General features: G+C 41.5%; 1 protein-coding gene across 1 annotated transcript in view; it reads left to right on the top strand.

The window, feature by feature from the left end:
* myt1b (myelin transcription factor 1b) overlaps nt 1–21,553 on the top strand; it is a 42,832-nt gene extending 21,279 nt beyond the window's left edge. Inside the window, exons 8-22 of the mRNA XM_060936884.1 lie at nt 2,719–2,809; nt 2,922–3,041; nt 8,292–8,509; nt 8,606–8,796; nt 12,453–12,704; nt 13,285–13,439; nt 14,686–14,748; nt 15,243–15,311; nt 15,617–15,679; nt 16,006–16,089; nt 16,617–16,838; nt 19,015–19,106; nt 19,198–19,301; nt 20,833–20,976; nt 21,290–21,553. Of these exons, the coding sequence (XP_060792867.1) occupies nt 2,719–2,809; nt 2,922–3,041; nt 8,292–8,509; nt 8,606–8,796; nt 12,453–12,704; nt 13,285–13,439; nt 14,686–14,748; nt 15,243–15,311; nt 15,617–15,679; nt 16,006–16,089; nt 16,617–16,838; nt 19,015–19,106; nt 19,198–19,301; nt 20,833–20,976; nt 21,290–21,433 (2,012 nt within the window). The 3' untranslated portion in view covers nt 21,434–21,553. The remainder of the gene's footprint in view (nt 1–2,718; nt 2,810–2,921; nt 3,042–8,291; nt 8,510–8,605; nt 8,797–12,452; nt 12,705–13,284; nt 13,440–14,685; nt 14,749–15,242; nt 15,312–15,616; nt 15,680–16,005; nt 16,090–16,616; nt 16,839–19,014; nt 19,107–19,197; nt 19,302–20,832; nt 20,977–21,289) is intronic.
* Nucleotides 21,554–22,793: the final 1,240 nt, after the last annotated feature.

Genomic DNA, 22,793 nt, shown 5'->3' on the forward strand with positions numbered 1-22,793 from the left:
AGTTGCCTAGTCAACTCAATACCCTCCTTGCCCAGAGCTTTTAGCATCTCAGCGTTGATGCCCGAAGGGCCTACAGCCCTACCAAACCTCATTTTGCCGAGTGCTTTGCTGATCATCTCAGTGGTGACTGGCGGGGGAGGTCCTACAACAGGAGCAGCCTCAGGGAGTTCATCCATTGGCCACTCGAATTCCACATTCAAGAGCCTGCTGTAGTGTTCGACCCAAGCCTTCATCTTATCCTTGTCATTGAGAGTGAGTTCACCTGTGTCATTACAGACACATTTTTCACCTACAACATCCTGGTTTGAATGCCCCATCTGCTTGGCGATGCGGTACACATCTTCACCATGAGAGTTGATGACAGCAAATGTCTCTTTCTCGACTTCAGATTTGGCCAGCCAAACAGCGTGCTTCGCAAGGCGTTTGGCTTCATTCTAGGCAGTTTTTGCGACTTTAGCCTCAGCAGTTTTACCTAGCTTCTTGAGGGAGTTGTAAACTTTAAACCAAGCCCTTTTCACAGACACAGCCTTGTCTACATGATCGTCCCACCACCAGGTCTCAGGTTTCCACTGATGGTTCTTGGAGTCACCGCACACTTTGGCAGCCGGTTCCAGGAGTGATGTCTTCAACCTCAACCACGACTCCTCCACATCTGGGTAACTGGTTGTAGCTGCCCCAACCTTGGATACAAAGGTCTCACAGAACTCCCTAGGAACAGCAGGGTCCCGTAACTTCCAGGTCCGCAACCGAGGTGTGAACTTGCACTTATGAACTGCAGGGGTGCGTACTACGAAATCACACACTAACAGCTGGTGTTGCAGAGCACATTCCTCACCAGGGATGACTTTTATGTCTGTGACAGCCTTTCTGAAGCTCCGGCTGAACAGTACGTAGTCAATCTGGGTCCTGTGGTTTCCAGAAGTGTAGGTAATTAGGTGGGACTCCCTCTTGATGAACAAAGTGTTTCTGATGAGCAGGTAATTTGCCAAGGCAAATTCCAGTATTCTCTCCCCTTCCGTGTTCCGATCGCCAAAGCTGTGGCCACCGTGGACCACCTCAAAACCTTGGGCATCCCCACCAATATGATCATTCCAGTCACCGATAGGTAAGAGGGTCTCTGAGGCGGGAATCTTGGTGATGGTGCTCTGCAACTGATCGTAGAAGCGCTCCTTTTCAGCATCTGGGTGTCCAATCTGAGGTGCGTAGATGGAGAGGAAGGTGATGGCAGATTTGCCAATGACGAGTCTCAACAGGAGGATCCTATCTGAGATACGTTGGATCTCGAAGACCTTCTCAGCCCACTTCTCAGCTAGCATGATGCCTGCACCACCTTGACCTTGCTTGTTCCCGCACCAGTAAAACTTATAGCGGGAATCCTTTCCTTTGATATACCGAGCTTGGTTCACATCCAGGCCTCCAGACCACCTGGTGTCTTGCAGGCAGCAGAGATCAACCCTTCTTCTAGTGAGTGTTTCCACAACTTCACCGCTACGTTCCTTCAAAGTGCCCACATTTAATGAGCCAACCCTGAACTTCAACTTCAACTTCACCGGCTGCTTGCATGATTTGCCTTGATGGCCGGACCCTGCCTTCCACACCCGAAAGTCAGCCAAGCCCGAGACACTACCGGCGGCAAGTCAATGACTGCTACCGGCACTGCCTATACCTTTATCTGTATGTCGACTTGCCATTTCAGTATATTGGATGAAGTTTTACAGATGGATATCCTTCCTGACGCCAACCTGTAGCCAATGATAACTGGGCTTAGTGTGCTCCAGAAAATGACCACTTCCTGCTTAGTCAGCGACTGACCCTATGGGACAGCAACTACCTCTACAGGTACTACCCCAAGGAAAGGGAAGTAGACTAAACTAAAAGTACTATTTGACTAATAGTTGGAGCCCTGGGCGGCACGGTGGTGTAGTGGTTAGCGCTGTCGCCTCACAGCAAGAAGGTCCTGGGTTTGAGCCCCGGGGCTGGCGAGGGCCTTTCTGTGCGGAGTTTGCATGTTCTCCCCGTGTCCGCGTGGGTTTCCTCCGGGTGCTCCGGTTTCCCCCACAGTCCAAAGACATGCAGGTTAGGTTAACTGGTGACTCTAAATTGACCGTAGGTGTGAATGGTTGTCTGTGTCTATGTGTCAGCCCTGTGATGACCTGGCGACTTGTCCAGGGTGTACCCCGCCTTTCGCCCGTAGTCAACTGGGATAGGCTCCAGCTTGCCTGCGACCCTGTAGAAGGATAAAGCGGCTAGAGATAATGAGATGAGATGAGTTGGAGCCCTTACAGGTGCTGCCGCTCCAGGCCAGAGCAGGCCTGGGAGTAGTGATAGCTAAGGGGTCACTCCACATTCCCCACAACCACAGATCTCCCGGAATGTGGCCTTATCACCGGTTGCAGTTTAACGTCATGCCCAAGACAGCAACATATATAATCAATTAACATAATTAATAATTATTAAATAATTATAATTTTACATAATTTATATTGTATATCATTTGTATTTTATATTAATAATACATTATTTTATTTTATAATTGTTAATGATTAAATAATAATAATTGATTAATAATTAATAATTTAAAGTTTTTTATTTATTTAAAAAAAATGAATGTGTTCATTTGTAAGTTTTTTCTTTGTGAATTTACTCTTTTTTTCCTTTTTTTTACAGTGTGCTTATATATTTGATCTAGTTCTCTGTGTGTTTTGTTTGTGTGTGCAGTCCTAGCTATGCATGAGAATGTTCTGAAGTGCCCTACGCCTGGCTGCACAGGACAAGGCCACGTCAACAGTAACCGCAACACACACCGCAGGTACAGCATCTCCCATTAGTTACGCTACTGCACCTCCGATTAGTCATGCAGATGCTCACATATGTTCAACATATCTTTCCTATGCTCTCACTGATGGTTAATGTGCCCTTAGTTTGTCTGGATGTCCAATTGCCGCTGCTGAGAAGCTGTCCAAGAGCCACGACAAGCAACAGCTGTTGCAGCCATTGACAGAGCAGCCCAAAGGCAGCCCGACCCCAGAGACAGCTCTGAGGTCAGTCCATGGCTTTATCTACATTTTTGCACTTTCATTTCATTCATTCCTATTTCTCATATGTGAGTCAAACAGGTAGGATTTTCAGGTTTTAGCACTGTTCTTTCAGGTCATAAGAAACAAAGGACAGAAGAATTGTACATAACATATAGTTCTGTGCATAGGTCTTAGGCACATGTAAAGAAATGCTGTAGACCAAAAATGGCTTTAAAATAATGAAATTACATTACATTAATGATATTGAGCAGACCCTCTTATACAGAGCGACGTACAACATACCAAGGGGAGCAGTTGGGGATTATGTGCCTTGCTCAAGGGCACTTCAGCCATTTCTGCTAGTCCAGGGAATCAAACTGGCAACCTTTTGGTCCCAAAGCTGCTTCTCTAACCATGAGGTCATGGCTTCCCCTATGAAATGAAATGTTTCAATATTTAAAAAAATAATACTATAAACAGCAGTAAGCCATAATAAATAAAACAAAATCAGTATTTGGTGTAAGTGCACCAAATAATGACTTTGCTTTTAAAAAAAATAGTAGTCTCAGGTGTAACGAGTGCAGTTTTATAAGGAAATGAGCTGTAGGTTTTACTGAGCATCTTGCAGAACCAATGTTCTTCTGGATCCTTTGACTGTCACACTTGCTTCTTAGTTTTGCACCAAAACCCAGTAGTCGTCATTATGTTTTCTTTTTTAATCTGAAAAGTGGGCTCTTATGTACAACCCCGATTCCAAAAAAGTTGGGACAAAGTACAAATTGTAAATAAAAACGGAATGCAATGATGTGGAAGTTTCAAAATTCCATATTTTATTCAGAATAGAACATAGATGACATATCAAATGTTTAAACTGAGAAAATGTATCATTTAAAGAGAAAAATTAGGTGATTTTAAATTTCATGACAACAACACATCTCAAAAAAGTTGGGACAAGGCCATGTTTACCACTGTGAGACATCCCCTTTTCTCTTTACAACAGTCTGTAAACGTCTGGGGACTGAGGAGACAAGTTGCTCAAGTTTAGGGATAGGAATGTTAACCCATTCTTGTCTAATGTAGGATTCTAGTTGCTCAACTGTCTTAGGTCTTTTTTGTCGTATCTTCCGTTTTATGATGCGCCAAATGTTTTCTATGGGTGAAAGATCTGGACTGCAGGCTGGCCAGTTCAGTACCCGGACCCTTCTTCTACGCAGCCATGATGCTGTAATTGATGCAGTATGTGGTTTGGCATTGTCATGTTGGAAAATGCAAGGTCTTCCCTGAAAGAGACGTCGTCTGGATGGGAGCATATGTTGCTCTAGAACCTGGATATACCTTTCAGCATTGATGGTGTCTTTCCAGATGTGTAAGCTGCCCATGCCACACGCACTAATGCAACCCCATACCATCAGAGCTGCAGGCTTCTGAACTGAGCGCTGATAACTCGGGTCGTCCTTCTCCTCTTTAGTCCGAATGACACGGCGTCCCTGATTTCCATAAAGAACTTCAAATTTTGATTCACCTGACCACAAAACAGTTTTCCACTTTGCCACAGTCCATTTTAAATGAGCCTTGGCCCAAAGAAGACGTCTGCGCTTCTGGATCACGTTTAGATACGGCTTCTTCTTTGAACTATAGAGTTTTAGCTGGCAACGGCGGATGGCATGGTGAATTGTGGTCACAGATAATGTTCTCTGGAAATATTCCTGAGCCCATTTTGTGATTTCCAATACAGAAGCATGCCTGTATGTGATGCAGTGCCGTCTAAGGGCCCGAAGATCACGGGCACCCAGTATGGTTTTCCGGCCTTGACCCTTACGCACAGAGATTCTTCCAGGTTCTCTGAATCTTTTGATGATATTATGCACTGTAGATGATGATATGTTCAAACTCTTTGCAATTTTACACTGTCGAACTCCTTTCTGATATTGCTCCACTATTTGTCGGCGCAGAATTAGGGGGATTGGTGATCCTCTTCCCATCTTTACTTCTGAGAGCCGCTGCCACTCCAAGATGCTCTTTTTATACCCAGTCATGTTAATGACCTATTGCCAATTGACCTAATGAGTTGCAATTTGGTCCTCCAGCTGTTCCTTTTTTGTATCTTTAACTTTTCCAGCCTCTTATTGCCCCGTCCCAACTTTTTTGAGATGTGTTGCTTTCATGAAATTTCAAATGAGCCAATATTTGGCATGAAATTTCAAAATGTCTCACTTTTGACATTTGATATGTTGTCTATGTTCTATTGTGAATACGATATCAGTTTTTGAGATTTGTAAATTATTGCATTCCGTTTTTATTTACAATTTGTACTTTGTCCCAACTTTTTTGGAATCGGGGTTGTAATATGCTGCTCAGATACAAACTTTTTTTTTGGTAACATTTAATTTTGTTCTGGAAAACGAACGTTTGGGACTCTAAAATGTTTTTGTACTTACTCAAAAATGTAGAAGTCATAAAATGGAAATCTATAATAAAGTTTGTATTAAAAAAATAGGGTGCCTAAGACTTTTGCACAGTACTGTACATAACAACCAAGATGCGGATAACTTACTTTCAGTGTATAGAATACATTTTACTATGTTATATTGTGATAAAACCAATAGAGATAGTCTGAGTCAGTGTAACAGCATGATAGACAAAACCACCTGCTACAGCTGGTTAACATTCACCTTGATTGGTGAATTCTTTGTTCAACCTTAACCACCTTTCCTGCCCTGCTAATAGACAACAGCCAAGTCTGTCATACCAAGTTCATAAAGCAGCCCCATAGCACTAATTATGTGCAGATAGGCTAATTAATGGACTTACAGGGCATGGGGTATGAGGAAAAATAATTATTTTCTTCCAGGAAGGATGTCTGTTTTCAGAAAGAAATGCAGATTCCTGTATCAATAGATAGAGTCTTCTCTTATTAGAACAGTTCTAATTTGAATGAGCATCACTGTGGTGCAGGAGCCCATTAGGAGGAGACGGAAAGGTCACAAAAGAGATGTGCATATGTCACCTTGCTCTAATGGGAATATACTGGCTTAAACTCGAGGCTACATTGGATAACAACTCTCATCTTCTGCATACCATCTTGTCTAAACAGAGGAGGAGATACAATAACAGCCTGAGACAAACATGCTGTTCCAAATGTATGTGATATTCATCTTTGCTCATCAATACCTTGTATTAATATTTTGGATTAAAACACAAGCAATTAGCTCATTTTAAATATTCTGTCCAGTTATGTCTATAAGAAGGTATGAATATGGAATCCATGCTTTGAAATATTTGTGACTTTTTTCTTCACTTGACAAATTTAAATAGTTCAGCATTCTACGCTCTGAAAATCCCTGAGAGAGGTCATTTTATAAGCCTGTAAATGAAAACGGTCTCTGATGAAATATTAATGCAATATTTTCCTTCTGTAACTTTTTGTTTGGTTGGTGATATTAATAGTGATTAAACTATAATAAAATGGAAAAACCCCAGGCTGCCAGTGCACATAGATATGAGTACAATCACACACACACACACACACACACACACACACACACACACACACACACACACACAAATTATGTTCAAGGATTGTTTTTGTTGTTGTTGTTGTTCTTAAAAGATAATTTAAGACTCATTGGACTCAAGGAAGACTGTTTTAAATCTGAAGAATTCCATGCGCTACAAAATGCAAATGTGCCCAGAGGTGATAAGACACTGTTTAATCCTACTCCTTTACTCTTTTGTCTGTTTTATGAATTTTGAATTTGTGTGTAATAAAGCTGAAAAAAGAAGTGCCAGAACTAAAAAAAAAAACCCTGATTATTATTATTATTATTATTATTATCCATCCATCTGTAGCTGCTTATCCTGTGCAGGGTCGCAGACAAGCTAGAGCCTATCCCAGCTGACTATGGGTGAGAGGCGGGGTACACCCTGGATCATCGCAGGGCTGACACATAGAGACACACAACCATTCACACTCACATTCACACCTATGGTCAATTTAGAGCCACCAATTAGCCTAACCTGCATGTCTTTGGACTGTGGGGGAAACTGGAGCACCCAGAGGAAACCCACGCAGACACGGGGAGAACATGCAAACTCCACACAGAAAGGCCTCCGTCGGCCACTGGGCTCGAACCCAGAACCTTCTTGCTGTGAGGCGACAGTGCAAACCACTACACCACTGTGCCGTCCCGATTATTATTATTATTATTGTTGTTGTTTTTGTTAATAATAATAATATAATGGGCGGCACGGTGGTGTAGTGGTTAGCACTGTCGCCTCACAGCAAGAAGGCCCTGGGTTCGAGCCCAGCGGCCGGCTAGGGTCTTTCTGTGTGGAGTTTGCATGTTCTCCTCATGTCTGCATGGGTTTCCTCCAGGTGCTCCGGTTTCCCCCACAATCCAAAGACATGCAGGTTAGGCTAATTGGTGGCTCTAAATTGATCATAGGTGTGAATGTGAATGGCTGTTTGTCTCTATGTGTCAGCCCTGCGATAACCTGGTGACTTGTCCAGGGTGTACCCCGCCTCTCACCCTTAGTCAGCTGGGATAGGCTCCAGCTTGCCTGTGACCCTGTAGAATAGGATAAGCGGCCACAGATAATGGATGGATGGATGGATGGATGGATGGATGGATGGATGGATAATAAAAATAAAAACGAGACCGTCAGTGATGGCGTAGCTCACTCCGGCCCTGTCTAGCCCAGAAGTAATGATCTAAAGTGGGCCACCTTGCACAGTTCTATTCTCAACCAGTCCAACTCAAATATTTGCCAGAAAAAATCCAAAACGGCGAGGAATTGATCGAGAAGAAGCAATTTTTGTTGAACTGCTCATTAAGACTTAATTAGTCCATAACTTCATTAATAATTGTAATTTAGCAAATCTGGGTAGAAGTTATATGCACCCTAGGTACCCCTACCCTCATGCCAGAAAAAAAATCAAAATCGGTGAAGAATTGAGGGAGAAGAAGTGATTTGTGTGGAAACTGCTCGTTAGGGCTTAATTACTCCAGATCTTCATTATTAACTGCAATTATGCTAATTTGGGTAGAAGCCATATGCACCCCAGGCAGACCTACCTTCCTGCCAAAAAGAATAAAAATCGGTGAAGAATTGAGGAAGAAGAAGCGATTTTTGTGAAATGTGGACGACATCAGACAGACACCTTACAACAGATGACAGACAACACACGATGGCAGAAGTTCATGGCCTGTCAGCCGGATGAGCTAATAAGCATACTTGTGGTCTCTCTCTCTCTCTCTCTCTCTCCCCCCCCAGACCCATGTGTTTTGTGAAGCAGATCGAGATGCCACAGTGTGGCAGCTATAGGGCCGCCAACACAGTTCCCAACACACCCCGTGCTAACCTGGCTAAAGAGCTGGAGAAGTACTCTAAGGTCTCTTTTGATTATGCAAGCTTTGACGTGCAGGTGTTCGGCAAGCGTGTGCTTGCCCCACAAATACACCCTAGTGAAAGCTCACCCAAAGCTTTCAAATGTAAGTAAAAGCAAGTCAAATGTCTGAGTAAAGCTTGTCCAAAATATAGATTATGGTAAGAAATGTCATTAATTTGTCTCCCCTGTTTCTCCACAGCCAAACCTCCATTCCCCAGGACGTCTCCTCCTAGTCCCAGCATGCAAAGCACCTATGGAAAGAGCTCATGTGGAGCTCATGATTACTCCCGTGATGCTGAGGCTGCACACATGGCTGCCACAGCCATTCTAAACCTTTCTACTCGGTGCTGGGAAAGGCCCGAGAACCTCAGCACCAAACACCAGGATAAGGTACAGGTCACATGCACTGATGTCAAACTTATTGCAGCAATATGAATGTCAATACTGTCAATCTGCAGAAAACTCATTGAATTTCAGATAGGAACTGAATGAGTATGTCCTCAAGCTTTTCATACACCATTTCACTTCTATGGGGCTGAAGTGCAAAGGTGTGTCAGTGTGTTACATTGTGTGGTTACGGGAAAATAGGCCTTCAGTATAAGGTAGTTTCATAAATATATCATGAGCTGAAGTGGTATGCTTCCTGAGGCCAATTGCTGTTGAGGCCTAGTTGCATCACCTGTCCTCCTCTTATTTTATTCATTCCGCTTTCCCTTCTTTTTTGCTATGCTATGCTGTTATTGTTAAACTTTTTCACGGATAGCCCAGAAGCAGGTGTGCTTGTCTCTTCTGTTTATTATTCCCGCTGGTCTAATGAGCGTTTGAAGGCATTTCAAAGATTTTGTATAGTCAGGAAGACTAATGTGACTACAAAAACTGTTCCCTTTATCCATTTCTATCAACTCTTCTCTTTCTATCCCCCCACACACATACACGAGGAGCTTATACTGTAGTTCTTGCAATGATATTGTACTGTATATGCATATCTTTTTTCAGCTTTGTGTCCCCTAAATAGAGTGACGACTACATTATTTTTTGTCGATTTACTGCCATGTTTTTAGTGGAGGAGGATAAAAGGGGAAGATTAATGGACTGAGAAACCTAGTGGCTTGCCTGTAATCAGAGCACTGCTGCTCTGGGATAAGCTTGCTCTTTAACACTGAGTAATCCCCAACACTCAGCACAATTCATACATACAGCTCAAAATTGTGTTGTAGTCAAGACTCTAAACCTCGAGTCCGAGTCCAGTCTCGAGTCCCCAGTGTTCAAGTCCGAGTCAAGTCCAAGTCTTTAAAGAAAATTTCAAGTCAAGTCCAAGAACAAGACTCCAACCGCACCATTTGATGGTGGCTGTGGCGGCCTGTGTGTGAAAGCGGCTCTGCTACTGTGTTGGACTAACGTTACTGCTTGACTGCCCCATTTTAGTTAATAGGCTACAGATAAAAAGCTTGTTCATCTCTCAGCAAGCCCCACCCACTATCAACAGGGCAAATAACATGAGAGAGTTAACACTAGCTAGTTCATCGGTCAGCAAGCCCTGCTATCAACAGGGCAATTAACACAGCATGTCACCTTCCTTCTCTGGGCGGAGTCTTGCCAAATGACAATTGAGGCTCGAGGTTGTCCCCGTCATCTCCTCGATAGTTCTTCTACATATAGAACACATTCAGTGCATTTTTTCCCACTGCATGAGAAGTCTGTATAAGCAAAGTGGACAATCCTAGGGGCTTCTCTCCAGGTATTTTAGCACCATTAACGTTAGTTTGTTCCTGAACATGACGTATGAACAGGTGAACGTGTATTCTCTTAATAATCTCATCTCATCTCATTATCTCTAGCCGCTTTATCCTTCTACAGGGTCGCAGGCAAGCTGGAGCCTATCCCAGCTGACTATGGGCGAAAGGCGGGGTACACCCTGGACAAGTCGCCAGGTCATCACAGGGCTGACACATAGACACAGACAACCATTCACACTCACATTCACACCTACGGTCAATTTAGAGTCACCAGTTAACCTAACCTGCATGTCTTTGGACTGTGGGGGAAACCGGAGCACCCGGAGGAAACCCACGCGGACACGGGGAGAACATGCAAATAAATTGAATTGAACATATTATTATTATTATTATTCATCTCATCTCATCATCTCTAGCCGCTTTATCCTTCTACAGGGTTGCAGGCAAGCTGGAGCCTATCCCAGCTGACTACGGGCGAAAGGCGGGGTACACCCTGGACAAGTCACCAGGTCATCACAGGGCTGACACATAGACAACCATTCACACTCACATTCACACCTACGGTCAATTTAGAGTCACCAGTTAACCTAACCTGCATGTCTTTGGACTGTGGGGGAAACCGGAGCACCCGGAGGAAACCCACGCGGACACGGGGAGAACATGCAAACTCCGCACAGAAGCGCCCTCGCCGGCCCCGGGGCTCGAACCCAGGACCTTCTTGCTGTGAGGCGACAGCGCTAACCACTACACCACCGTGCCGCCCTCTCTTAATAATAATAATAATAATAATAATATGTTCAGTTCAATTTATTTGCATGTTCTCCCCGTGTCCGCGTGGGTTTCCTCTGGGTGCTCCGGTTTCCCCCACAGTCCAAAGACATGCAGGTTAGGTTAACTGGTGACTCTAAATTGACCGTAGGTGTGAATGTGAGTGTGAATGGTTGTCTATGTGTCAGCCCTGTGATGACCTGGTGACTTGTCCAGGGTGTACCCCGCCTTTCGCCCGTAGTCAGCTGGGATAGGCTCCAGCTTGCCTGCAACCCTGTAGAAGGATAAAGCGGCTAGAGATGATGAGATGAGATGAATAATAATAATAATAATATGTTCAATTCAATTTATTTGCATGTTCTCCCCGTGTCCGCGTGGGTTTCCTCCGGGTGCTCCGGTTTCCCCCACAGTCCAAAGACATGCAGGTTAGGTTAACTGGTGACTCTAAATTGACCGTAGGTGTGAATGTGAGTGTGAATGGTTGTCTGTGTCTATGTGTCAGCCCTGTGATGACCTGGTGACTTGTCCAGGGTGTACCCCGCCTTTCACCTGTAGTCAGCTGGGATAGGCTCCAGCTTGCCTGCGACCCTGTAGAACAGGATAAAGCGGCTAGAGATAATGAGATGAGATGAAAAGAAAAAGTCCACCAAATAGAGGTCAGGATATCATTCCAGTGGTGTAGCAGCCACAGTCCCACCAAAAGGCGCACGAAAACAAGTCCCACATCTCCAGCACAGCCACCGTGACGCCGCCAGCAACATCGCTCGAACACCATGCCATGGATCCACAAAGCAAGCAGAGAAGCACTGCCATGCAGAGCGCTGGTGTGTCCCAAACCGCCTGCACAGCTGCCGTGACGCCACCGAGCAACATCGCTCGGAACATCACACCAAGCATTAAACCACAGAGCGCTGGACAACCACAATGTTAAAATGAGCAACGAACTCACTGCAGTCCATAGCTGGGAGCACAGGGATCACCCACAGCAAACCAAGGCCTGGAGGGAACCGATGCCCAAAACTGGGTCCGGAGCTACACCACCACCGGTGGACAAAAACACTCAAACAAACATCAAACACAGAAAAAAGAAAAAAAAATCTTGCATAAAATTAGTATAAAAATTAATGTAAATATAAATATCTTATGCCACATTATTATGGCATGTTACAAAAATTAAAGAAAAAATCCGAGTCCTCATCTCCAATTTACGAGTCTGAATGCAGTTAATGCATGAGTCCAAGTCCAAGTCCAAGTCATCAGTGCTCAAGTCCAAGTCAAGTCACAAGTCCTTAAAATTAGGGCACGGGTCGGACTCAAGTCTGAGTCCTGGACTCGAGTACTCGAAGCCTGGCTCAAAACTGTAAAATCACTGTATGGGGCTGTACAATGATGTGTTCTGAGGCAAATCATTTTTTCAAAGTAACAGTGTATGGATTACGAACAGATCTTTATCCAGTGTAATATGATTTATTTTATTTAACTCTACACTGCTCTGGATCAAGGAACACTTTATTATAAAGTTATTGCATAACCTTGTTTTAGAGCATGGAGATCGAAGTGGATGAGAACGGCACTCTCGACTTAAGTATGAAGAAGCCCATAAAGAAAGAGGGAGGCCCATTGAGCACAAGCCCAGGCATGCGCTCCCCTGCCCTCTCTTCATCATCCTCATCATCTGGGCACCATGGCAACACGACCATCTCACCCCACATACAGGCCTACAAGCAGGAGGAGTGGGAGGGGCCTCTGGATTACACCAAACCTAATCGGCAAAGGGAGGAGGAGCTAGAGGAGGTGAGGGTTCACTTTGTGGACACAGTCAAGTTACATCAGATAGGACCAGACTAGTTTTCTCTCATCACTAGACAATTAAATATTTTAACTTAGTAGTTAAATTTCTTTGACAAACAACAGAACTGGGGTGGGTTTCCCAAAAGCATCATAGCACAAAGGTCATCATTAAATGGTAGAGCGAGCATCGCAATAAACACTCTCTCCTAGTTAAGATGCTCTTAGCATTAAGAGGCTTTGGGGAAACCCACCCCTGTCTGTTTACCCCATCTACTAAAAGGACATGTAAATTTTTAGCACAGCAATACACTGTTAAAACATAATATCCAATATTTTAATTCATTATTTAATTAATTATTTAATTTAATTCAAGAAAATAATTGATTTTTAAAGGAAATTCAAAGTAAATAATGTAAAGTAAGTGAATGATTATACTCATATCTAACTTCTAACTTGGGTTTTAAATGGATTTTTGGCTGTCCAAAAGGGTCAGCTCTCAATTTTTTTTATAAATATATTAATCGTGTGTGTGTGTGTGTGTGTGTGTGTGTGTGTGTGTGTGTGTGTGTGTGTGTGTCTAAAGATGGATCATACATCCCAGTCTTTTGTCTCTTCTGATGCTGAGGACTGTGATATGACACAGGAGTGCTCAGAAGACAGGAAGTATCCTGGAGAAGTCACAACTCCCAGCTTCAAAGTCAAGTTCCAGCCTAGGGAGTGCAAGAAAGAGCTCCTAATGTGAGTGTCTTCAGTCACAGACTCATATATAGCTTTTTACAGAATGCCTTTACATATAATCAGTCCTGTGGATTTCGGTCGCCTATACTAAAACTTGTAGCATCCTAGCAACCATCGCAAAGATGTGTACAAAAAGCCCAGAAATTCCTCCTTCCCTGGGAATAAACGATACATGATTTACCTTGTAGTGTCCTGATCCCCAGATCTTTTACCCAGCCGCATATAAAAAGCTGTTCGCCTCCATGCTCTTCCAAGTTTTCATTTGTTTGTCTGTGTAGAATGATGTCTGCAGCACCAGGTAGTTTAACATGTCAGGGAACTCAACGGATGGATCATTTTACAGCTCTGAATGAATGAATGAATGAATGAATGAATGAATGAATAGCTTTATTTAAATACAATAAGTTGATCAGCAGAGCTGGTGGGGTCATGCATGTACAGATACAATTAATTACAAATATAAAAGACTAAAAAATATACACAATCTGAAAAAAACCCTTAAACTCTGTTGATTATCTGTTAATTATCTTCACATTAAGTTAATTAATAGTGTGCATAACTATTGTCTTTGTATTTAGTTACGGCTACAATAGGATCAAAATTTATTCTACTAATGTCAAATTTAGCTAGTAATTTTTTCTTTCATAGGAAAAATCCTTCGTTGTTAGTGTGTAAGGATCAAATCCCATTGAGTGGTTTCTATATCCACTTCTTTTGAGTGTACGTCTTTGGTTTTAATAACTTGCTTGTTTGCTGAACACAAACATGGCAGTACTGTAAGTTCTTATGTTAATGCACCAGACTCCACTTTTGGATCATTAATCCCTTTTGACTGAGAATGCCCTGTATGCATGGTTTGGCTTCTGGCACATCCATACAGTTTTAAATGCAATGCTTACAATCTAAAATTTGTTTTTGTTGCATTTATTTGATTCCTGGGCTCCCATCTGTAACAGGGAGTGATGCTGCATCCCATTAATACACTTTACAATAGATTATTAGATTCTAATAGAATAGATGAGCCAAAATAATTGGGGATCTTTTTTAATGGGCCCCGACTTGTTACAAGTATGAATAGGTGGGACTTAAAGTCAAAAACGTTGAGAATCCCTGGTCTAAATCGTCGTCAAGGTCATCTGTTTTTATTGTTATTTTTAATGCCTGTTTTTTGTCTGCTAAACATACATTCTTAATTGACAAAGTGTTTTCTATGCTCAGGCTTGCTCTTCTGTTCTACTCTGTGTAGGTGTCCCACTCCGGGCTGTGATGGCAGTGGACACATCACTGGAAACTATGCATCACATCGCAGGTATTGTTCTGGGAGGAACCCTTGTTTCCTACATTCATGCTTCCTACTTCCTCTGCTGTGTAGCAAGGCTGCTTAGTAGCTCCTGAGCTCATGCAAAATGTATAAGATTTCTAATGAGTGAGGGCAGTTTAGCTGGCAATTTGATACTACACACAGTAACATTGTCCCTCGTCCTAACCTTCTGTGATTTCTGATGAATTTGTAATCATGTGACCATGTTGGCTCAAGTACTGCGTGTTGGCTTGAGCAGCGGGTTTGTTTGTTTGTTTGTTTGTTTGTTTGTTTGTTTGTTTGTTTGTTTGTTTGTTTTTTAACCTATACCTGCAAAACAATCACCATTTACTTTGAGGAGAATACAAATTTAGCCTTTTTCTTGCCTCTTTCCTATCTGATTTCTGTTTCTGGTACTGATATGGGATGTTCTGGGTTCTTTCTCTCTCTTTTTCTGGTATCCCTCTCCTTTTTTTCTTCATCCTTTCTGTGTCTCGCCTCAGTCTGTCTGGGTGCCCTCTTGCTGATAAGAGTCTTCGCTCCCTAATGGCAGCACATGCAACTGAACTCAAGTATGTGTTCTAGCTCGGTTTGCTTTATTTCTCTACGCTACACTACAAAATTCTTTTTTTTACAGCTTTTTCTTTACAGATTTGTTGTTATATTAACTTCTGATCCCTCACTTACTCCTGCTTCTCCTATAAAAGGTCAAAACTACATTGCAAGTGTTTGTTTCATGATAAGCATTTTCATTTTTGCCATCTTTCATATCTGACAAAATGTTTGCAATAACAGTGCTAATCTCTGTACTGTTATTATCCAGTGCGAAAGTGCCATCTTGATAATGTGTGTCCTTTAATCTTTCTCACCCACCCAGGTGCCCAACCCCAGGATGTGATGGTTCTGGCCACATCACTGGTAACTACGCCTCACACCGAAGGTATGGCTAATCAAACTCCTCATGCACAAACACACATTTTCTTTTACACTGATACTGTATATACATAAACACTGCAGGACAGAGAAGTTCAGAGTGAGACAGGGTAGCTGTAGATAGGGCTCATACACTTTCACACACACGATTCATACACAATATGGAACGAGACCCTTCCCTATTGCTTTTGAATGGGTAATGAAATTTAAACTAGTGACTCTACCTCTAATGTTATTTTAATTTGGCCTGTCTTATCTTAGTTTATGGCCAGTATTTGGCTGGTGTTGCTTTCTGCCTCCTCTCTTAATGGGCTTCACACTTTCTGTTTTCAGTTTGTCTGGGTGTCCTCGTGCCAAGAAAGGTGGAATCAAAACAACACCTACCAAGGAAGACAAAGAAGACTCCGAACTCTTAAAGTTCGTACCACATAGAAAGATTTTTACAACACTATATGACTATATTGTCTCAGTTATGGAACAGGGTTGAGCTGGACCTTTAAGACTTTCATGGGAGAGATAAATATCACCCGTGTTCAAATTCTTCCTGGTCACAGACTTTTTAAGTGAGAGTCATTTCACTATAGTGCACTACAGCTTAATGTAGTTCAGAAAGTTTCTCAAACAGAACCTGGCTCTTCCACGATCACAACAGTGAATACACTTGGTTTACACCAACACTATTTTGCTTCTATTTACACTGATTTATATGGAAACTAAGGTGTGTAGTGGTCAAGAGTGCAAAAAATATTTTTCAAATTGTGATTATGGTTCATGACTATGCAAGTAATTAAAGTGTTCATTATTACAATTATAGATGTCCAATGATACAAGAGTCAGAGTTACTTTATGTTAACCTTTCATTCCCTTCCATTTTGTCTCTATTTTCCATCTTCGCTCAATATTCTCTTTCTTATTGCCTTTCTCAAAATGTGTTTCTCTGCCAGGTGCCCAGTACCAGGCTGTGACAGTCTGGGTCATATCAGTGGAAAGTATGCCACCCACCGCAGTGCATATGGGTGCCCGCTGGCTGCACGGCGCCAGAAGGAAGGCATGCTGAATGGTATACCTTTCTCCTGGAAGGCCTTCAAGACAGAGGGGCCCACTTGCCCCACACCAGGCTGTGATGGATCAGGCCATGCCAATGGCAGCTTCCTTACTCATCGCAGGTATATTCCGACACAGATGTTCTGAAAAAGACCTAGTTGCGGATAGTATGAGATGATGTGGAGCTAATTGCGGATAGCATGAGACGATGTGGAACCTGTTATTTCATAGAATATTTAAATAATGTTGGCTGGCTTTTCTTTTTGTGGTCTATCAGATATATTCCATTCAGCTAGCATGATATTGAATGAGTTGAAGGTGAGTTCAATATCATGCTAGCTGAATGAAATATATCTGCTAGACCATGAAAAAAAAAAGCCAGCCAATATTATTATTATACATACACATTCTCTTCATTTCAGCATTCTCGAAGGCCAACATAAGCTTACCTGCGACTTGGTGCCATTAGCACAGCAGACTAGTTCCTTTCTAGCCAGCATAGCATTCAGCAGCAGTGTTAGCAAAGGCCAGTGCGAGCTTACCCATGACTCGGTGCTGTTAGCATGGCAGTCCAGTTACCTTCTAGCCGGCGTGGTGTTAGCGCAGGCTAATGCTAGCACAGGCGAATGCTAGTGCAGGCACATGCTAGCGCAGGCGAATGCTAGCGCAGTAAAGCCAAATATTATTATTTTTCCTGTGTAATTTACTTAGTTTTAAAATCAACATCGACAACTACACACAACATAGCAACCTAGCAGCCAAAATTCTCTCAAAATCTTCCGCTTTTAATGAAGCAAACCTTGCAGCCATGTTTGTTTGCAAACAGTCATTCGCTAGCGTTGAAGTTTTACATCTCCGACGTGTCTCTTTTCCAGTTTTTCAATGTCCATTGGTATGTTTTTCTCTTGTAAATATGCATGAAGAATATATAATAAAGTTTTGGTAGCCTTTCAGATGTTCAGTGCATCTTTAGTTTCAGTTTATTTATTTAGTGCTTAAATCTAGCCTCATCTTCTCTCTTACCTGGCTGACAATGAAATGATTGTGCGCATGCACAGCGAAAAAGTTTTGTCATTGGATCTTCGCACGAGTTCTGACGTGTGACGTCGTGTTGTCTTGACAACGTGCAGTATTGTAACAATATTGCACACTCGTTCTCCATTGGGGAGAGTGGCGTAATATATGGAGGATAAGCGATATGATAACAATATTACATGCCATCAATAAACCCACTAGAAGGGAATAGAATGCATGTTTTTATTCCATGGAAAAAGTGGCCCATATGTATAACAGTTAAATAATATTGACTGGATTTGCATGGTATATCAGATATATTCCATTCAGCTAGCATGATATTGAATAAGTCGAAGACAAGTTGCTGAATGGAATCTATCTGATATACCACAAAAAAAGCCAGCCAATATTATTATTATTATTATTATTATTATTATTATACATACACATTCGATGGAACAGTTATAGATTTTATAAAAAGTTAAGAACAGAGGAGTAACTTACCAATATTGAATGCTGATTCTGATCGAATGTAATTCAATGTTCTGTTAATCCAATGTACATGTATAAAGTCAAAGTTCCAACAATAAAAATGGTCCAACGCCAAAAAGTACAACTCCAAAATCTCCTGTTTTTCTCTTGTAAACATGCATGAAGAATATCTAATGAAGTTTTGGTAGCCTTTCAGGTGTTCAACGCGTCTTTGTCTTTCAAAATTCTCTCAAAATCTTCAGTATTTAATGAAGCAAACCTGGTGGCCATGTTTGTTTACAAATTGTCACAGTCGCTGACTAGCACAGAAGTTTTACATGTAATACATATCTTATGGCATTTTCAATTCACTGTGACCGTTTACTGCAGGTGCTGCCAGCGAACAAACAAATGCTTCTGCGCATGCGCAGCAGAAAACTTTCTCACTGGATATTCGCATCAGCTCTGACGTGTGACGTCATGTTGTCTTGACAACCATGCAATATCATAAACCATATTCAACACTCATTCTCCATTGGGTAGAGTGACGTAATACACGTAGGATAAGCGATATGCGAACAATATTGCATGCTATCGAACCAAATGCATGAAACCCGCTAGAAGGAAATAGAACATGTGTTTTTATCCCATCGAAAAAGTGTCCTGTATGTATAATAATTTTAGATATTTATATTTTAGACATTTAGACAATGTTTATGAGCAGATGCAAGCAGTTATAAGGGTTCTTTTTATGAGAAGGATTTTTATTATTTCAAGTGAATTTGTCATCATTTGTTGTTCTTTGATCTGCAGTCTCTCCGGCTGTCCCCGTGCCTCACTGGCTAAAAAGAAAGCCAAGTTTCCTGGGGAGGACTACATAAATACCAAGTTTAAGGCCAGCGATGGTGAGAGCAGTACATTCGTTCATTGTCCTCTTCAGGTCAATTATTCTTCATATATTCTAATTCATTTATTCTGGGTTTTTTTATTTTTTAGTGCTAGATAATGATGAAGACATTAAGCAACTCAATAAAGAAATCAGTGACCTCAGTGAGTCCAACAGTGAAATGGAAGCCGACATGGTCAACCTCCAAACACAGGTTAGTCATTAATCACATTAATGGTCTTTAAAAAAAAAACATGACCTGTTGGCTCATGTTAGTGGAATGAGATTAATTTTGTGTTTGATTTGAAGCTCAAGTATGCAGAATATGTTTTATTAAAATTGAAGTATTTTTGATTCAGAAGAGAAAAATGTATATTCTAAAACATCCGATTTTCCCATCTCTTTGAGTCCAAATATTTACTAGGGACAAAAATGATTTAAATCAGTCTAGTATTGAGTTAAAATGCAATAACTGGCAACTGCAAAATGGCTTTTACAGAGCAAACACCCGCATCAGACATGCAGTTAGGTTAACATGGGGCGGCCTTAGGCTGAGGTGCCCTTGAGCGAGGCACCTAACCCCCAACTGCTCCCCGGGCGCTGTAGCATGGCTGCCCACTGCTCTGGGTATGTGTGTGTGCTCATTGCTCATGTGTGTGTGTTCACTACTTCAGATGGGTTCAATGCAGAGAGGAGTTTCACAATGTGTGATGAATAAAGTTGTTCTTCTTCTTTAACACAGTGCACGCTAGTGGTTCCTAATGGTACAAAATTTAATAGGAGAGGACAATACGTATGTTTTGTTACTGATCACATAATACACTCACCGGCCACTTTAGCAGGAACTTGTTCTTGATTCTAAGATTCCTGTTCTTGGCTGCAGGAGTGGAACCCAATGTGGTCTTCTGCTGTTGCATGCTGAGATGCTTTTCTGCTCACCACAGTTGTAAAGAGTTGCTATGAGTTACTATATCTTTCTTGGCAACTCAAACCAAGCTGGCCATTTTCCTCTGACCTGTCTTATCAACAAGGCATTTGTTTCCACCCACAGAATTGTCTCTCACTTAGTGTTTTTTTTGTTTGTTTGTTTTATTTTGTTTTTTGCACCATTCTGTGTCGAGACTGTTGTGTGTGAAAACCCCAGGAGATCAGGAGCAGTTTCTGAAACACTCAAACCAGTCCATCTGACTCAAACCAACACCCATGCCACAGTGAAAGTCACACTTTGGGATCACAATTTTTCCCATTCTGATGTTTGAAGTGAATATTAACTGAAGCTCTGGATTTGTATCTGCATGATTTTATGCATTGTGCTGCCGTCAAGGGATCGGCTGATTAGATAACGGCATAAAACAGCAGGTGGATGGGTGTTCCTAATAAAGTGGCCGGTGAGTGTATATATGACTGATTTAACGTATGTAAAAACAGAATATATTTTGCTTATGTGACAATAGGAAATGGGGAGTTTAAATAGTTTTATTGAAGAAAAGGATTTGTTCAACAGTCTTGGGATTCAATCTGTACTTTTTCTTAAAAGCAATCTCCCCTGCCTTGGGAAAAAAAAACATGTTCACATGGAACAGAGGAGGCGAGTTTGTTTTATTTGTATCGGTAATGGATTTAAAGGTAGCTGAAAGTTTTTTGGCCCTGATTGATGGCCCAATGTTGGCCTGGATGGAATTGAAGTGAAAAATATTTGTGTCACTTATTGATAATACAGTTTTACCCCTTTTTGCTTTACTCAGATCTCATCCATGGAGAGAAACCTGAAAAGTATTGAGCAGGAGAATAAGATCATCGAGGAGCAAAATGAAGCACTGTTTATGGAGCTGTCAGGACTTAGTAAAGCTCTGATACACAGTCTGGCCAATATCCGTCTGCCCCATATGGTGAGTTGTACACACACACACACACACACACACACGTTGATTATTATTTTTTTTTTTTTTAGCAGTGTTACTCTGTGTAACTCCAAATGGCTGTCCTAATATTTATTTGATTATCATTCATTGTTTAATGATCTCATAACGGCAGCATGCTGTTTATTCTGTAACACTGCATTTCCAGTAAACGTGTCTCATTGTCACAAATTCCTGGCCATATTGATGAATAATAAAACACACACAGACATACACGTTCACACACACACTCGCACCCGCACAAACTGTTTTGCATCATGGGCTCCAATTTCTTCTCTCACAGCAGGAACCAATCACAGAACAGAATTTTGAAAACTATGTGAGTACACTGACTGACATGTACACCAATAAAGACTGCTACCAGAACCCCGAGAACAAGGCCCTGCTGGAGTCCATCAACCAGGCAGTGAAAGGCATTAAGGTGTGACCTGAGGCATCACCCACTAGAGGCATAGAAGAGAAATGATGTGTGTAGAAGCAAAGAAAGTACATGCAAATGGTACACACACACACACACACACACACACACACACACACAAAATGGGCATTCAGGTGTTTTTGAATAATAACATCTTTCAACCCAGGGAGCATTCTGTGATAAGAGAAAAGAGAAACGTGTATATAACATACATTTCAACAATCCACAAACACTGCTGGATGGGAAGCAGAGGATGAAAAAGCCACAACCAAATCCTTCTGTTTGGCCAGAGGGGAGAAAAGAGAAGCTTGGTTTGCTTATTTTATACCACACAATTAACGGAGTGTTTAGCATGTCTTTGAGAGTGAAGCTGATGATGATGAAGAAGAGAATGTGTACGTCAGCATTAACAAGAGCCAAATCCTTTGGATGAAATCGTCTTCGCATTGTGTATGAGGGACGACTGGCCCTTTATCACAGCAGACGCAGCACTTCCTGGAGTGAATCACCACAGCTTCAGGTCATTAAGGCCCATTGTACCTGTTCTCGACAAGCTCATGTACACGTTCTAGTCGTAGAGAGAACACAACGCGGGTCTTTAAGCTGCGTGTTATTTATATCAGATGCCGTCTCGTTCACACTATAGCGCAACCATCAAACCACACGCCTCCGAATTTCAGCTGTTATATCTATAAATATCTATTTTATTATTAGTTCTAGAGAACCGTTTAGGTTTTAATACTTTGAATATCTGTAGATTGCAGAAGCACTAGTGCATTCTCGTTCATTTGCGTTATTTATGCGAGAGTAATATAATGTATCACTACTCAGTTAAACCCTGTCATATCTGTTCTATTTATCAACAATGAATTGCACTTCCTTTCAATTTACAGTTTATTGGTTTCACTGTAACGTTTTATAAATTATAACACATTAATTTATGTCATGTATTCTTCTCTTAATATATGTAACGTTCGTTTATATATGTACTGAGGTTTTTTTTCATGTTTTTATCGTTTATTTATTTATTTATTTATTTGAACTCACCTCCTGCATTGGAAAGACTACTATGAGACAATGCAACATACCCCCTCCATCTTAAAAGAAACACAACTCTAAGATAATAAGAAAACTTTTTGAACTATTTTCCGTTTTTTTTTTGTTTGTTTGTTTGTTTTATACCTGATTTTCCTTTGACGATAGATTTTTAAAACTTTTTTTAGGTGGAAAATATTTTGAACTGGCAACATTTTTTATAATTAAGTCAGGCTGTCATTTTCTTTTCCATCATAGATATTTTTTTCCAAAATCCTGAGAGATCCCAAACTTATGAAGAAGTATAATGTGTATTTATTATTTATTTTATATT

Source organism: Neoarius graeffei, chromosome 13 (genome assembly GCF_027579695.1).
Source record: "Neoarius graeffei isolate fNeoGra1 chromosome 13, fNeoGra1.pri, whole genome shotgun sequence".
In the NCBI taxonomy this organism is placed as follows: domain Eukaryota; kingdom Metazoa; phylum Chordata; class Actinopteri; order Siluriformes; family Ariidae; genus Neoarius; species Neoarius graeffei.